This window comes from Leptodactylus fuscus, chromosome 3 (assembly GCF_031893055.1).
Source record: "Leptodactylus fuscus isolate aLepFus1 chromosome 3, aLepFus1.hap2, whole genome shotgun sequence".
NCBI lineage: Eukaryota > Metazoa > Chordata > Amphibia > Anura > Leptodactylidae > Leptodactylus > Leptodactylus fuscus.
Genome location: NC_134267.1, coordinates 109,574,254 through 109,592,883, shown reverse-complemented (window position 1 = coordinate 109,592,883; position 18,630 = coordinate 109,574,254). Strand labels below are relative to the sequence as shown.

At 40.7% G+C, this 18,630-nt stretch overlaps 1 protein-coding gene across 1 annotated transcript in view; it reads left to right on the top strand.

Moving 5' to 3' along the window:
• Positions 1-6,893, top strand: part of QRSL1 (glutaminyl-tRNA amidotransferase subunit QRSL1) — a 39,162-nt gene extending 32,269 nt beyond the window's left edge. Inside the window, exons 10-11 of the mRNA XM_075268149.1 lie at positions 4,110-4,315; positions 6,649-6,893. Of these exons, the coding sequence (XP_075124250.1) occupies positions 4,110-4,315; positions 6,649-6,860 (418 nt within the window). The 3' untranslated portion in view covers positions 6,861-6,893. The remainder of the gene's footprint in view (positions 1-4,109; positions 4,316-6,648) is intronic.
• Positions 6,894-18,630: the final 11,737 nt, after the last annotated feature.

Below are 18,630 nucleotides of genomic sequence, written 5' to 3'. Positions count from 1 at the left end.
GCGCCGCCTACTTCTTCGTCCGCAGAGTCATCTTCAATGTCTTCTTCCGGCGCAGGCTCGTAACTTCTAGCTAACTTCTTCCTAAATCACTGCCAAATTGATATCTGAGCTTTCTTTACATTGTGCTCTGCTGTTGTATGTTGTACATTATTTTTGCATGTAATAATATAATAATAATAATAATAATAATAATCTGTCCTAGTATTAGAATCATTATAGCTAAAACAATTTGTATGGCTAGTCAATAGGGCTGGGCAATTACAAAATTAAATCAAAATAGTCAGTAATCAGGCTTTTTTTTTTAACCTCGATTACGATTTAAAAATTATTATTTAGATCACACCCCATTAAACCACGCCCCTTTACAGTATGATTTCGTGTTGGGCGAACTTCATGAGATTCGCCAGAAGCACCAAAGACAGGAGGGACACACATTGGAGATCTGAGTAAGGGAGCGTTCACACTACCATCATTGTCCGACAGGTAGTGTCCGCTGCTAAAGTCCGTTCAAAATCTTGCACGGACATTAGCAGCGGACACTAGCTGTGTCCGTGACATTTTTCATTCATTTAAATGGTGATCGGGTGCGTTCTTTTACACTCCGTGCCTGTCCTTAAGTGTCCATTCCTAAAGATGTCCGACTTTTCAAGTGGACAGCAATACCCGACATGTAGGTTTTTGCTGTCCGCTTGAAAAGTCAGACATCTTTGGGAACGGACAGGTAAGGACAGGCACGGAGTGTAAAAGAACGCACCCGATCTCCATTTAAATGAAAGCAAAATGTCACGGACACAACTGGTGTCCGATGCTAATGTCTGCGCTAGATTTGGCACGGACATTAGCAGCGGACACTAGCTGTCGGACACCGACGGTAGTGTGAATGCTCCCTTAGCTGCATAATAACTGTTTCAGTTCAGTTCGGTCCAAACGAAACTGCAAATATTGTAATAACTAAGCCGAAATAACTGATATGAACAAAATCACATTGGTTTAGCCTTGCTTATTTTTTGATTAATCGCCCAGCCCGATTAGTCAGAAAACAATTAACAAGCCTTTATTTTGACATCTAAAGTCCTATTATGTTAATAGCTGTTTTATAGTCATTTATAGCATTAAATAAAACTTTTTGCAAATTTTGCTGGAAAATGTTACCCCCCACCCCCCGAACTTTTGGGGTTTGCCATCCATGAATCGCTATTATACGCTGAGGTTTCTTCAGATTCTTGAGTATTCTCAGCTTCCCTCACCTTTTCTGGGCCCCCTCGCAGAGTCTGGCTCTGTCTTGGGACACCATGAGACAGCCAAGGAGAGGTGAGGGAAGGTGAGTATAAATGTTATGTTTACCTACCTCCTTTAGGCTTCCACTTATTATACTCTGGCGCCTGAAGAGTAACAAGTTTGGTTTGAAACTGACAGACAAACCTCAAATATCCGTGAAACTAGTCTTGCCAGGTTTGCCTCTCATAACTCTTCACTAGCTCCTTTTGTTAACAGCATGTAAATTGCAAGCATTTGTTAATATTTTAATGATCTGCACAATGAATGTGATATTTAAAGGGGTTTCAGCATTAACCTAGACATTGATTTTACCAAATTGTAAAAGCGTATCATTGTTTGCCTCTGTCAAAAGATATTTAATTACTCGTTCTCCATATTACAGTTCTCTTATGGAAATCCATTCCCTTTGTTCTTGTCCACCAGCAGTTGGCTTGTTCCTGTCTACGACAGCATACTATATGTTTTGTACATTCTCAAAACTAAACCCTTCCTTCTTTAGACACTATGCTTTTCTCACATATACTCTGTAGCAGCCATATTACGTGCTTGAGCAGCATTGTGCCAGAGGCATGTGGCATAATGCCACATGAAAAGTGTTTCTGGCTGGCCACACGTTCCAGAGAGAGCAGAATGCATGATATAACATGGGCACGCCGTGAAAATGAATTCCATGTTAGTTTTCCCTTATGCATACTGCAAGTGTTCACCATAGCACTTTGGGCAATGTTCTAGAAAAACTTCTTGCATTTATAATGTTTTAGATATATAGAATATTAATGTATAGTATGTTAACAACAAAATCATGCACATGACAGCTCAACATAAGAAATCCAAGTGTCCAAGTTATGCATATTCCTCTTGGGTCACAACAAATCAATTAGGCATAAAATATACCTTTTTTTTCTCATTTTTTTAAGCTACAAGTGTGTTTACGGTTAAATATACAGTTACTTATATTGATATCGCAACTCTTTCCCCTATGTGCTTCATATTCTTAGAGCTATAGGCAGCAATTCTACAGTATTTTTGAGATTAAATACCAAAAATCAGATTTTCTTTGTGAAATGCTTCTATTCAGCACGCACAGATTAGACACAAATGTATTTTGCACATAAGTCCTTGTAAAGGATTCTGTTCCTCTTAATATTTTACTTTCTCTAATGGTGCGCATTATCTGGCTTCCTGGAAAACCAGCAATTAACAAGGACAATAGGTTATTTGCGAATTCATTGTCTGTTTGGAGCAACAGATTCATAAAATTATCTTTAATATATTTCATTATCACTGTTGCAGAATACAGTATGCCATCATCTAATAGGAAATGGTACAAAAGACACAAATATTCAGAAAGATCTTGATAGAAAGAAAAATCTCTAAACCTATTGTTAGTTACCAAAAATCTGTCTAGATGGAAACACTAAAGGGAATGTTTTTCCAGAAAATTTACTATTTTTTTTCATCACGTGTTATGTTTAATATTTTAAAGAAAATTTAAGTTTTAAAAAATTATCCATTTTTATTTTCTACATTTAAAAAAAAAATCCTAAAAAACGATGTTTCTTTGACTCTGTCCTCTAAACCATATAATATGCTGGCACTTTCTGTTTTCTGTAGATTTCTTTGTAGCAGCCACATCCGGTATAAGCACACACGTGATCATGTATATGTAGATAAGATACAGAATCCACCAGTCACAATAGAATATTTCATAGCTTATCTACCTCCCCACTACATCCTCTCTGCAATCCTCTTCCCCATCAGAGTTAATAAAGTCTGCTCCATAGACATTGTGTCTATGGCCTATGGTCCATCTGCGGGAGACAGGAAGTCACAAACATCGTGGCAAGAGCTGGAATTGCAAGATTTTTAGGATAGTTTGTTACTATGTTAATAACTATGTTATTATCTACTGTATATTTCAGTAGATAACATAGTAAGTTAAAAAGAACATCACCAAAATCCTAAAAGGTATCTTTAATATAAAAACAGGATTTAAACAATAGGTCATTTCCTGGCCGCACTTTTCCTTTAAATACTAAACGGGAGGAATGAGACTCTGCATCAGCAAAGCTATAACCAGTGAGAAGTCAGAGGGAGAACTCGATTACAGTCACTTTATCTCAGACTGTCCGATTCTGCATGAGGAAAGGAAGATATCTGAAAGGTCAGATGTATCATCACAACTCTGACATCATACCAGGAAGAGCATGCTCACTAGGTACAGTTATTGCAAAAATTGTTGGCAGTAGGCATGGTAGTTTACCGCTAATAGTAGACATGGTCACACCAGGTACATATTGAAGAGGCCTACAAGTCTCAAGACTTTACTTCAAACACAGGTGACTTCATGTAAGTATAGAGAGGTGTACAAAAAGCATCAGAAGAAAAAGTCTAAACCCAAGCTATTCAGTTTACACTACAGTTGTGGCCGCAACTGCCTAGAGAAGCATTTGGTTGTTTGTGCTGTAACAAAATGTAAGCTAATGCTCCAAATTCTAAAAAGTTGACCATGAGGGCTGCATTTCATTTTCTATATTCACAGCCTTTCAGTCTAAGATTATTTTGCATTTACAACAACTGACTATACACTTGTCAGAGACTTGTCGACTGAACTCTCGTTGAGCCGACAACTATCTCTCCCAGTCCTCCATACACATGGACACTTGGTTCAGGTAAGCTTGCTTGTGTCCTAGATGGAGATTAGAAGAAAGATGCTGTAAGATGCCTGGTGGGTTGTCATCTCTTTCAGATTAGAAGGATCAGTCTTGCCTGACTGATAAATTTGGTGTTAGTGGATTCCGCAAAATGTTTTTTCTTCTGTTTTGTTTCAGGAACTATGAAAAGTATTTCCTAAAGGCTCAGAAAGTGCGACGTTTAATAGCAGATGATTTTGTGAATGTTTTCAACTCTGGGGTAGATATTTTACTTACTCCAACCACCCTAGGAGAAGCAGCTTCTTACTCAGAATTCATCCAAGAGGATAACAGAACTCGCAGTGCCCAGGATGATGTCTTTACACAATGTGCCAACATGGCTGGTAAGCTTTATATAACCACTTCATGACTGGCCACATTTCTGGTTTTTAGTTCATGCGCTGAAAGCTATGACTTTTTTTTTTTCTTCAGCACGTAGTGTCTTTTCTCAGTTATGCAAAGGGATTTATTTTATGCCATTTTTATTTTTGCATTTTTTTTTAAATATCTAGGAAATTGTAAAAGGAAATTGGGAAATTCACATTTTTTTCCTGTATTTTTATTAGCACAAAGTTCTACAACATTTTACAAAATTAGGGGTAGGATGTGATGTTGTTTTTAACTTTATTATTAGTATTTCGACATTTCAACTTTTTTATGGTGATTTTTCCCTGTAACTAGGGTTGATATATTCGCAGTGGCGTAACTACCGCCATAGCAGCAGAGGCAGCTGCCACAGGTCCTGGGACATTAGGGGCCCGGTGACAACCGCTACCACTGCTATCATTATACTCGGGGGTCTTTTCGGACCCCCGAGTATAATGATCGGCGGACCGGGAGAGGTAAGAAACATAAAAAACACTGTTACTTACCTCTCCACGATACGGGCAGGCTTCGGCCTAGTCGTCTGACGTCTCATGACCCCGGCCTAATAATTGTTTATGGGTGTTCACAATGGGACATAATACTGTGTGCAGGAGCCACTATGGGGGTAATACTGTGTGGAGGGGCCACTATAGGGGATAATACTGTGTGGAGGGGCCACTATGGGACATAATACTGTGTGCAGGGGCCACTAAGGGGCATAACAGTGTGTGCAGGGGCCACTAAGGGGCATAACAGTGTGTGCAGGGGCCACTAAGGGGCATAACAGTGTGTGCAGGGGCCAGTATGGGGGATAATACTGTGTGGAGGGGCCACTATGGGGGATAATACTGTGTGGAGGGGCCACTATGGGACATAATACTGTGTGCAGGGGTCACTAAGGGGCATAACAGTGTGTGCAGGGGCCACTAAGGGGCATAACAGTGTGTGCAGGGGCCACTAAGGGGCATAACAGTGTGTGCAGGGGCCAGTATGGGGGATAATACTGTGTGCAGGGGCCACTATGGGGGATAATACTGTGTGTAGGGGCCACTATGGGGGATAATACTGTGTGCAGGGGCCACTATGGGGAATAATACTGTGTGCAGGGGCCAATATGGGGGATAATACTGTGTGCAGGGGCCACTATGGGGGATAATACTGTGTGCAGGGGCCACTATGGGGGATAATACTGTGTGCAGGGGCCACTAAGGGGGATAATACTGTGTGCAGGGGCCATTATGGGGGATAATACTGTGTGCAGGGGCCACTATGGGGGATAAAACTGTGTGCAGGGGCCACTATGGGGCATAATAGAGCACGCAGGAATGCATAGGAGGGGGTCAGTCGAGGTCTTCGGGGGGGGGGGGGGCATGTCAAAAGTTCACCCCGGGGACCCGCCATTCCTAGTTATGCCACTGTATATTAGCCCCAGTTGCCGTCAGAATACAACCTTCTAGTATACACTGGATAGCTGGTCCTCTAGATTACAGCAGTCTGCCAACACCAAGTGACTATGTGACTGCCAGGTAGAGAGGAAGCCGCATCCGCAGCTTTTATAGCTGTCTACACTACACGCATTGAGTACTATGCAGACATGCAGCACTTGGCAATGCAGGGGCAGTAAAAAGAAAAAAAATGTCCCTGCTTTCTCTTTAGGGAGACCAGCTGTCACTGACAGGTAACAAAAGATAAGATAATAGTAATAGGGTATTAGTCACAATTGATTAAAATATCTCAGAAGTGGTTTGCGGGCAGCAACAGTGTGACTTGAATGGAGTGGAGTGCTGCTAGTTTCAAGACTTATCTGTCTCTGCAAAAAACTGTATCCATTCTCTCAATGTGTTTTGTTACTGGCAGCATTGATGGCATATCGATAGGATGGCAATATGTCGTGTTTTCTTACTGGAAGCATTGGAAAGAACCTAGTACAGCATATGTACCAAATTTCAGTACTCACTTTAGATGTTATCTAGACAATCCTAAGTTTGTAACTGCCTGGGTAACACATCATTGGAATTTGTCTTCTACATTCAAGATATTGGATAGAATATGGATTATTCTCTTTGAAGCAAGTTTGAAGTTTGTCAAAAAGAAGAGCAATATAAGGTTAAGTTAGGGGATTGCGGATATCATCTCTTGTGTCTGCTGAAGTTTCCCTCTAAACCTCTGTTGACAGAATATAGTAATATGTTGTACAAATGATATATATGTTCTGTTTAGTTTGTCATTCTTTTTATATTTATTTAATAGGTAATGTTACCTCTCAAATTGCTCAAAATCTTCAATGTTATGTTTTTTTTTATCTTACAAGGAATTCCTGCTATTACAGTCCCCGCAGGCCTCTCTAGTCGAGGATTGCCTCTTGGCCTCCAGTTCCTTGGACAAGCTTTCTGTGAACATAAGCTTCTTGGTGTGGCTAAATGGTTTGAAAAGCAAACTAACTTCTGCCCATTAATGCTTCATAAAAATCATGAAGATGGACAAATAACTGAAAGACAAAATAAATCTTCTGCTTTATTGTAGTCAATAAAAAAATATGAGGTTACAACTGTGGAACTACATAAATCTGTTATTGCTATTTGTAATAGATTGATAAGAACCTGCTGTCTATACAGTGTAATGCAATCTATATGGTGTAAAAAGGATGGTGAAGCAGCATTGTCTTGGCTCATTTAAAACATTCGGGAAAACTCTTTCATCTCCCCATCAACTTTCTAGGAGCCAGTTTTACATTCACATTTCTGAAGCTTGATTCAGCAAGTACAGAGTCTGTTCCTGTTATCAGCTGCACCAGCAGTCATATAGTCACGGATCTAGCTGCAAGAGTACAGTATAGCTTCTGGCAGCAGGTACTATGTGGGTAATTGAAAGAAACCGAATAAGCAGGTATGGGAAAAAATATTAGATTGTCAAGCCCTTTTTCTTACTGCAGAGATATGTTGTAATTACTATATCTGATCTAGTACTTGTCCTTGCCACTAGAAAGCAAACATTAGAGACTGAAGGCAAATGTCTGAGGCACTGTTCACCCTGTCATTGAAGTATAATGGCAGTTAAACTCTATATAGGATCTTATGGACACATCATTTTAGCAAGTCGGTGCTATGAAGGACTTAAAAGTTCATAAGCGGACAAGTGGATATGATGTCACTTCCTGAGATGAAGAAATCAGCCATTTTTTCTAATCCTGCACAAATCCATGGTTTGAAGAGTGAATGTAGTTTGCCTTCTGTACCTTAGATGTTACTCAATGTTACAACTTTTCAATGAACCGTTATTGGTCAGCCATTTGTGATGCAAATCTGCACCGGGTATATACTATTGTATGGGGAACAAACTGTTGGGACACCCCTTATAATTATTAGTTCGGTGTTTCATTCAATCCCTTTGTTCCAGGTGTATAAAACATCTAGCCATATAATCTGTCTTTGGAAACATTTGTGAAAGAGGAGAATGTTCTACAGAACACACTGTATTTCCCTGTGTACTGAAATAGGATGCCACTGTCACAAGTCAATTTGTGAAATGTCTTCTTTCTTAGATATTCTACCATTGAATGGTGGAAGCATTTAGGAAGCACAGCAGCTCAGTGTAGCAGACCATATAAAGTTAGAGTGGAGTTGCTAACAGAACCGTCACAAATCCATTAAAAATTCCATTGATTTCAATGGGATTTTATCTGGTGTATGTTACTTTTCGTGGACAAAAAAATCCTGCATTAAGTGGATCAACTATAAAAATGGACACATGTTAACATCTGTTATGATGGGTATATTAGTTTTTTTTTGTTTTCTGCTAGTCAGATGTTTAATTTACATAGAATTGATCATGTAGAAAAATTACAAAATATACATATATTTATTTAGAAAAATCCTGAATTAAAGGAAGTTGATCATCTAAAGTTTAATAAAAACTGTGTGGGAATAACACTGCATTATTGGTGCCATAACTGCTGAATGATAGATTTATGCCTAGGCAAACAGAGCTTACCAAACTATAGTCCTATAATGTTGCTGTCAGGCTGTAAGGTCCTATGAATTTGGAATTCAAGTGGAAAACTGATAGGGAAGTGGCCATACTTTGTAAAAACTAAAAGTGAATGTAAGTAAGGATAAAGTAATTTGTGGAATGGGAGCACCAAGTCGCATTGTCTCAGCAAGGAGGAGTTCGGAGAGGCGGCCAAGTATGTGCGCTGCTGCCCTGTTCCTAGTTTATGGCTCTGATGCAAGTCTAAGGGTCCATTCACACAGAGTTCTTTGGTGAGGATTTTGGCACTGAAAATCGACGTAAAAAAGCCTCCCATTGACTTCAATGGGTTTTTTTTCTGCTAGCAGCTTTTTCCATGTGGATTTTCAGCGCCAAAAAACTCAGTGTGAATGGACCCTAACGTCATTCAATATGCTCATGTGATCTGCCCAGCTAAATGCCAGTCACTTTTTTGCCATCACTTTAAATATGTTGTTTAGCTATTGTGGCCTTTTTCAGAGAAACAATTTTTAAACATTTGCAGACTAAATCTGTGTAACCATGACAACAGTAATGTTTCTATGTCTCCAACAGAGTAAGATAATCAAATGGTGTTTTTAACAAACAAGTAATATGTTTGTCACAATGAGCGTCATTTCTTCTATTTTGTACAAAGAATAGACTGCTGGGAGACTTGGGAGCGATAACCATAGCTGAACCTGGAGTGATAGTAAGCCACTTTACCTTATGTTTTCTGTATGGATTTATTTAAGTCCAGGACAGATTGTGTCTCTCTATTATAGTTATAAGAAACTCTGTAATAGACAAATGTTGCGTTCACACTTATTCTGATACTGGTTGTTATGGTCCCGTTCCAGAGATTTCATTCTCGTGGATCCAAGAAGATCATTGAGGCCTGACTGTGGTTGGGAGGAAGGATCTTCGCTTATGCTCCTTCTCACACTTGGAGTGAAGCCGTTGGTCACTGACAGTACTGCCCAGTGCTGTCACGGTCTCGTACATGGGATGGGAGTTGTTCTCCAGCATGGAGCTCACCACCTGTACTGGGTTTGGGGGGCTTCCCAGGACAGAGCTGGCCCTTCTAACAAGCCTGTCAAGTCTATTTCTGTCCCTGGCTGGTATGCTACTCCCCCAGCAGGCCACTCCGAACTAGATAGCTTATGCTACCACAGAGTTGAAAAAGGCCCTAAGAAGTGCCCCCTGGACTCCACAGGCCCTCGGCCTCCTGAGCAGGTAGACCCTGCTGTGACCCTTTCTGTGCAGCGTATCCAGGTGATCTGCCCAGTCCAGCTTATTATTGAGGAGCACAACCAGGTACTTATAGGTCTTTACTAACTCAATGGCTGTCACTTGGATAACCACTGGATTTGGGGCACTCCTCCGCTTACTAAAGTCCACCACCATCTCCTTGGTCTTCCCAGCATTAATCCCAAGGTAGTTCCGCTAGCACCATTCCACAAAATCCTGGTTTAAGTCCCTGTACTCTCCGTCTATGATGAGGCCTATTATTGCAGAGTCATCCGAGTACTTTTGTAAGTAACAGCTAGATGAGTTGTACTTAGTCAGCAGTGTACAGTGTGAAGAGAAAAAAGGCAAGAACTGTACCTTATGGTGCTCCTGTACTACAGATCACAGTGTCCAACCCACTTACTGAGGTAAGTTTGTGAGGTAGTCTAGGATCTATTTGGGCAGGTGATGGTCCACTCCAACAAGGTCCAGCTTAAAGAGGTTTGTCCAGGATAAACTAAGAATTAACCTCTAAACTAAACCCCCTCCCCTGCCTAACTTATAATTTACTTCAAATAAAAAAAATCTGTAATTACCCATATTCCTGGAGCGGTCATGTGACTTCCCCAGGGACACTTTCTGATAATCTGGTGACATTCTGTTTCACCACTTCTGAAATGGAACGTCACCATCACTCTCCACCGCCCTCCATCACCATTAATACTTATGAAGCCTTCCTGGGTCCGGGAATGGCTCCTCCCCTCTTCCTCTCTGCTAGTAGTGGGCAGAATAGGTTAGCTAGGAAAGGGTGGGAGGGGCTAGTAATGGGTGGGATCACTAGGCTAAGGAGATTGCGGTGGGTGGGAGGGGCTAGTAATAGGCAGGATTGCTACACTAGGGAGATAGGTATGGGTGGGAGGGGCTAGTAATGGGCAGAATTGCTAGGCAAGGGAGACAGGGAGGGGGAGTGTAACGGAGTGAGAGAGGAGAGGAGGCTAAGTGAGAGGGAACTAGTGTAGAAGCTACATAGGAAGTTGCATAGAAGGAAGTTGCACCAAGTAAACAAATGGCACTGTCCTGTCTCCAAAACAAGAAAAAAAATAGTTGATTCCGTCAGCATTCCATATAAAGGAAAAAGTAGTAGTCAGTGTATTTACTGTATTTAGCAAAACAGAAATCTTAGATAAGTATTTAGCCCTGCACTCTTCAGGACTTCATTCCAAATGTATTACAATATCCACAGTGGCAGAGTAGGAAATAGTAAACACTCATCTGCAATGCATTAACTGTTAACTTCTTGATTGATATATGTCTACTAAATCCACAAGACAACATTTTTATCAGAAGACCCAGTCACTGTACAGATGGACTGTTGTATTATGCATGGTCAACTTGAGAATCTAGTTACAGGAATATCTCTCCAGTTAAGATGTAGATATTCTCTGGCTGTCTTTAGTTTGATACCTTTCTTTCTACACACATATAAAACATCTTTAATGCCTTCCCACTGCAGGCATTTTATCGATTTTTAATTTTTGTTTTTGACTCTTCCCCTTCCAAACTTTATTTTTCCTTTCACTGAACCATAGGAAGGTTTAATGTTTGCAACACAAATTGTACTTTGCATGATGTACTTCCATACGATGTACTGGAAAGCTTGGAAAAAAAATTCCGAATGGGTTGGAACTGGAGGAAAAGTAACATTCTTATGGGCTTAATTTTTATAGCATTCCCATTTACAGCCAAAATTATGTGCCATGTATATTCTATGGGTTGGTAACATTCTAGGGATACTGATTTTATATAGTTTTATTTATGTTTTAACATGCGGGAGAACAAATCCCACCCCATGTATGGGACCCTGATGGGACTTGGCAGCACTGTAAGCGACCGTCTGCTTCACCCCAAGTGTGAGAAGGAGCGCTATCGCAGGTCCTTCCTTCCAACCGCGACCAGGCTGTATAATCTACATCAGACCAAACGAAGAGCTCTCCGCACAGAGAACTAATGATTATGAGGATGACCATGAGGTCTTCCTCTTTCTCTTCTGTTTTTCCTTAGCTGCCATGGACTCCTAGTATATCTTCTCTTCTCAGCTTATCTGTGTCTACGTCTGTAACATATTACTCTGTATTATCCTGTATCTGTATTACTATGCTGCTGTAACACGCTGAAATTTCCCCAAGGTGGGACTATTAAAGGATTATCTTATCTTATCTTAAAAAAAAATCCAAAAAATTGCAAAGAAATGTTTTCTTAGAGTCACCACACTCTGACATCCATAACTTTTTTATATTTCCATGTACAGGGATACATAAGGTGACTTTTTAAGGGGCAAGATGTACTATATAGTGTCAGGGTCTGGGTTGCTAGGTGGGGTGGCATAGACACAAAAGTCCAGTTTCTTTAGTCCAAAACAAAGGTAGAGTTTATTTTCACTCAAAAAGATAGTGCAGCAACAAAGGAAACAATACAAAAATAAATACCTGCCCGGCTAGGCTCTAACTAAACATAGAATAGGTTATCTCACCTAGAATAACAGAAATCAAAAGTCAGTAGAATCATTCAGGACACAGCTCCAAAAGTATGACCTCTTTCTTTGGCTCTCCAGCCAAGCTCTGCCAAAGTCTGCTGCTGGATCTGACTTCTTAAGCTTCCTTGACAGGAGATTCTCTGCAGCTGAGTCGCTGCCGGAACATCCCCAAAGTGTGGACTGGAGGGGGGTGGAATGACAGGTCCCACTACCAACCTACCTGCCATTCCTAAAAATCCAGCCCAGTAACCAGAACTTGGAAATAACCCTCAGCAGACAATAGTTATCTGCTGAGAAACGTTCTTTCTGGAGTTTTCTCATCTCACCCACCTTAGTAGCCTGGGTGAGATGTACACCCCCTCCATTACCTGGCCGGCCATTGGCTTACAATAGTTATATCATTTTGGGGAATGTGTATTGCTTTGATCGCTTCTTATCACTTCAAATTTTTATGAGAGGTGAACAATGAGGAATCTGTTTGAAATGAGCCGATAAACTATGTGTATCCAGTCCCATCCTGATGTTACAAATGTGTTCCCAAATGTTTTTATTTTGTGTATGGGCTTACCTACATACTGGAGTCCACAAGGGCACCCCAGGATGTAAATAGCCCCCACATAATCACAAACACTAATATTATTAACTTTACATTTTTTTCTGAGTAGAACTAGAAAGGTCAAAGTTCACCAATTAAAACTCCCTCTTCCGGGATTATTTATTTTCCTTTTAGCAACTATTAACGTTATCCTTTGTAACTAATTACTGGATCATGTATTAATGTTTGCCAACGATTCTTTAATATTTTATTACATTTCTGATAATACCTATTAAAGTCTGTTATGAATGAAAAACAGAAAATTACTTTGAATTTGTTTTCTGATCCTTTTTGTATGAATTATTTGTATAAATCTGTATATCTTTATTTTCATGATCTGCTCCAAAACGATTATCCGCAACTACAGTTATGGCATTTTCAATATCTTCCCTTGTATAGTTTTTTTTTTAATATATCTATCAATCAACGCTTGTGCTTGTTCAATGTAGTCTTGACGTTTATTGCATTTCACTCCTAACTGTGTGAACTGTTCCTCAGGTATGTCTTTTTTTTAACTGGGATGGTGACAACTAGTAGTATCAATATAGGATTTTTTTTACAGTTGGTTTACAAAAATATGTTTTAGTGTTTAAAGGGGTTCTCCCATCTCAGTGTTTCAGCAGTCTGGCTGCTGTCTTTTCATCTCACTTCCTGCATTTCTCCTCCTTCCCCCTCCCTCTTGCTAAACGGGCCATAGAAGCCTCACAATACTTATACAGATCAGGTATACAGATCAGTTAATATGCAGATGCTAGTAGAGAAGGAACTCAGTGGTATCTGTGTGTTTACATAGAGACTCGGCTTTATCAGCAAACTGCAATTAGTTGAACGGATTGTCCTGCTGGCACTGAGTAAGTGACGTCACTTGTCCTATAGGTCTGTGTTTATAGCAACGCAGTGTAAACAATGGGAGGAATAAGGTTATATAGCAGGTAAACAAAGCAGCATTTCTAAAGCAATATATTTAGGAAAAGTCTTTCATTTACATAAGCTACCAGTATAAATAGGATCTTTGAAATGGGACAACCCCTTTAAATATTCATCTTGAACAAAAAATGGCTACATCTAAAAAATGTATTATTGCTATTAATATAGTGAACAACCTCATACAACTTTCAAGCAACTCTGAATTCCCAAAGACAAATAATCTACCAATCTAAGAACCTTTTCCAATTAATCAAACCTGACTTGTTACTATTATATAATTGTGGAAATTATTTCTAACTATCTCAATCTGTTCTGCTTCCCCTTTCTTCCTGGGGCCAAATGTATCTCTGTATAGGTCCTTACAGGCATTTTGCTCATTTGTCACTTTGAAATGTAGTAATATAAAAGAAAAAGGAGTGTGCGAAGAGCCAGAGACAAGAAAAATAAAAACTAACAAACTTGAACAAAACAACTGCACTGAAAACAAACAGAATACAAGAAGTTAAAGCTAGTACAAGATACTATAAGGGCCTGTTCACACGGGCACAGAGGGGGCGGATTATGGCGCGGAATCCACGTCATAATCCACCCCCTCACAATGGTGGTCTATGAAGACCGCTAGCGTTCTTTTTTCTGCTAGCGGCATATTGCCGCTAGCGGAAAAAAGAAGTGACATGACCTTTCTTGAGGCAGATTCCACCTCAAAAAGTCAATAGAAGTGAATGGGAGGCAAAAACTGTGTCGCAGATTTTTGCCTAAAAACGCATCGCGTTTTTTGGCGCAGTTTTTTTTTATGGTCCATTCACTGTCCGGGGGGCAAAACCACCTGGCGTTTTCTGAAGCGATTTTTACCAAACACAGCTCCAGAATACGCTACAAAAAATGCCTCAAGGTCCAAAAACCGCTTCCTAATTAGACTAAGTTACGCCACACGTAATTCATGTGTGAACTTAGCCTAACAACACTGAAGACTTGATGCTGCTGATGATGACTCATCAGCCTCCCTGCTCTCACACACACACAGCAGACAGTGCTCACTTAGACTTCTGGGTACACGCTGGACACTAATTAACATATGAATAAAAGCGGGCTCATTCAGAAATGACTGAGGAAATTAACATACAAAAGGTATGTGTGGAGTAGGCTTTCTAAAGGCTATGCAAGTATGTGCTTAGTTAAAAATGACTTTTCCCAAGGATAGAATCCCTTTAATGAACGTTCAACACTTTGTAACATTTTATTTTCACATTAGAGTTCTTTTCAGTTGATCATTATACAATAAACTGGGTTAAACAGGTTACTTGTCTTGAAAAACAATGCCATACACATCAAAAGTGGTAAAGCTGTATGTGTGTCACGGGTTAAACATGGTCATGAGCAGCTACCCTTATATAATGTTGAGGAGTTCATTAAAATATCCTCCTTTCCTATCAGCCTGCAGAGCAGAGAATTTCCCATATGTTGTGCTGCTGTAACTCTTGGTTCACATATGCATTTGGTAATCTGTTTGGGGAGTCCACATGGGGACCCCCGAACAGATTACCAAACGCACTTGCAAGCAGTGTGAAGTGAAAGCACACGGAGCCCATAGACTATAATGAGGTCCGTGTGCTTGCCGCGAGATCTCCGCACGAGTCATGCGGACAGAAAAGTAGATTCTAAAGTACTTACCTGTAGGCAAGCACATGGACCTCATTATAGTCTATGGGGATCTGTTTGCTTTACTGCATACCGCTTGCAAATGCGTTCGGTAGTCCCCATGTGGATTCCCCCGAACGGATTACCAATGCAGATGTGAACGAGACCTAAGGGAAATTTATTGTTTATTGGCATAACTCCTTTTGTAAAAATGTTTTGATAATTATTAGACAAACCAGTTACAAATGCTCAATTGGATTGATGGAAATTTTTTAAAAAAAGAGCACATAATTATTCTTACACATTGGTAGTGTATGGCATCCCTGAGTGTTCATTTGTTCAGTGCCAGTGGTTATTAGGGTTGACAATGAGATTTTTTTTAATTTCTCCACAATTTATCCAAAAATCAAACTAGTGAAATAAACAGCAGTAGGATTTAATGTAAAATGATGGAATTACAATTATAATAATGTATTTCAGCCTTTTCAGCTTAAAAAATCATAGCTTCATTCATTTAGTTTCACAGATTCCTTTTACAAACCAACTTTTGGCAATGCCTGTGGTCATACATGCTCAGGGGTTCAGTCAGACGGGCTGACTCTTATGAAGGGGCTTGGACTCGGCCACCAGACTGTTTCCGTTTACTCTGCTTTCATCAGAGCTCTAGATTTTATTGGGTCCCTAGGACTCTGTCCTCCTCGATGTTGCTCTCTAAACCTCCAACATTTTATGATTGTCCTTTGTCAATACATTTTAAGCTCCATTATTATATTGTGAGGATTCTGATAGCAGTATCCTTTTACACATAGCAAAGCTGAAAAGTGAGTTGCAGAAAGCAGGATCATTCAGGCTACTTTGTATGCTGGAATTAGCAGTATGAAAATGGATTTTGTATATAAGAAAAAACTGATTTGATGATATGTCATCTTCTGATGGTACATGCTATTATAAAAAAAAACTCTATTAGAAATTTTGACCCCTCTAACCTCATGGCTGTGATATAAAAAGGATCCAGAGAGCCCTCGAAGCAATCCTGGGGGATTGTCATGCAGGTTACATCACCCAAAAATTCACCTTTCAACGCCACGGTATAAATGTCCAGGAGCAGTGGCGTAACTAGGAATGGCGGGGCCCCGTGGCGAACTTTTGACATGGGACCGCCCCAACCGACACCGACGTCGAAGACCTCGACCGACCCCCCTCCTCCGCACTCTATTATGTCCCTTAGTAAGCCCTGCACACAGTATTATGTCCCTTAGTGGTCCAGCACACAGTATTATCCCCCATAGTGGCCCCTGCACACAGTATTATGCCCCATAGTGTCCCCTGCACACAGTATTATCCCCCATAGTGGCCCCTGCACACAGTATTATGTCCCTTAGTGGCCCCTGCACACAGTATTATCCCCCATAGTGGCCCCTGCACACAGTATTATAGCCTATAGTGGACACCCATAAACAATTATTATACTCTGGGATCTTTTCAGACCCCAGAGTATAATAATCGGACACCCAGGGGAATAAAAACATAAAAAATTTCTGTTTCTTACCTGTCCCCCGACTCCTACGCTGTCTTCTCCACTGCCGTCCTTCTGCAATGACTTCAGATGTCACATGACCCGGGACGCAGGCCGGGTTCATGTGATGTCAGAGACGTCAGAAAGGACGTCAGGAAGGAGGCCTGGCAGGATCATGGAGAGGTAAGTAACAGTGTTTGTTACGTTCCCTTACCTCTCCCGGTCCGCCGATCATTATACATCGGGGGTCTGCAAAGACCCCCGAGTATAATGATAGTATTTGTGGGGCCCGCGGTGTCACTTACCGATCCCAGCCCAGCCAGGATCGGCAAGTGAATAGGGCCCATAACGGCCTATTAAAAAAAACAAAAAACCGCAGCAGTAGTGGCTGTCACCAGGCCCCCTAATGGCCCGGGCCCTGTGGCAGCTGCCTCCGCTGCCTCTGCGGTAGTTACGCCCCTGTCCAGGAGGCAGTGTCCAGGCTTCTCACAAGAAATCACAATGAATGTTCCAAACCCATCCCCTCTGTGTGAAGACTTTAGAGGTCTCCTAATTGGGCAGTTGTCACTCAAATCAGAGGGGATTGGATATGAAGTCTTCAGTGCAAAGAGCCCTGGGCACTGCAAATAAACAGTCCACTTGTCAGGCACTTGTGATCACAGATATATTGATACTGTTATTCTCATCCACAATACGGTGCTGTTAGCAGTTTTGTCTCCTTATAACTACTGACAGACCCATATGTCCATAAGATGTTTGAAGTAGAAATTACATTATACATGGTTGTTCCATAAAAAAAAACTTTTTGGGGCTATGACACCTTAGACCATGTGTTTACTGTACATGGTTTTACTCATGACATTGCTTGATTCCTTTCCATTATAGTGGTCAGTGGTTTTTTTTTTAAATCTGCAAATAGTGGGGTCAGTTAGGAACTTGGAGACAAAGTAAACAAATGTGTTTGTAAACTTGAGAGCTAGACAGCCCTACTCAGTGACTGATAGCTATCTCTGTATGGAAACTTATACAAGTAAGGCTATCAGCAACTTAGTAGGGCCACTCACTGGACTGTGAAGCTCAAAAGGAGCTGAGGTTTAGATTAATAAAGGACAAGTTATATTAAACTATTTATCAATCTGCTTTGCCCTTCCTTCTCTATAACAGACTGTACTAAAGGTGTTTTCAAAGATCCTAAAAATATTACAGGAGGAAGTTATACGGAAAATGTTTGTTCTCGTACCGTGTGAGCCAGTGGGTGGTTAATATTATAAAACAGCAAAAGATACATTCACCTGTTTCCTGTTAACCACGTGAGAGTCCCTATGGGACTTTATTTACATGGTTATAGTCATGGTGTCCAATCTAGTTATATGCCCAATGTAGTCACTCACTGGCATCAGCAGTGTAAAGCACAAGAACACCAAGGTCAATGATTGACTGCAGAGGTCGTATGGATTGATGAGGATGCTATTGATGCATCCAAGTAAACAGAATTTGACAGGGACCACCACAAAAGTACCGCTGCACAGTAGGCCATTGAACAGATGAGATTTTTTTTTTAAGATCTCAGAAAACCCATTTTTGAATGTTGTTTTTTTGACCTACCTGTCAATTGGTACATGTAAAAGGGAAAAGCTAAGTACCAGCCAAACCTGCTGCTGTACAAACACTGACACATGGCTGAGTCCGGGCCAAGAATCTAGATCCGTGTATATGCTGGAATTAAACGGATTTCCAGGAGCTCCTGGCATGCTCCGCATTTGCAAACATCTGCTGCTATGTGTCCTGGGCTTTAACTTCAATTTCTATGGTTTACTGTACTGCACTCTGAGCTGCAACCAAGATCCCCTCACTCTTGCTGACTTAGCAT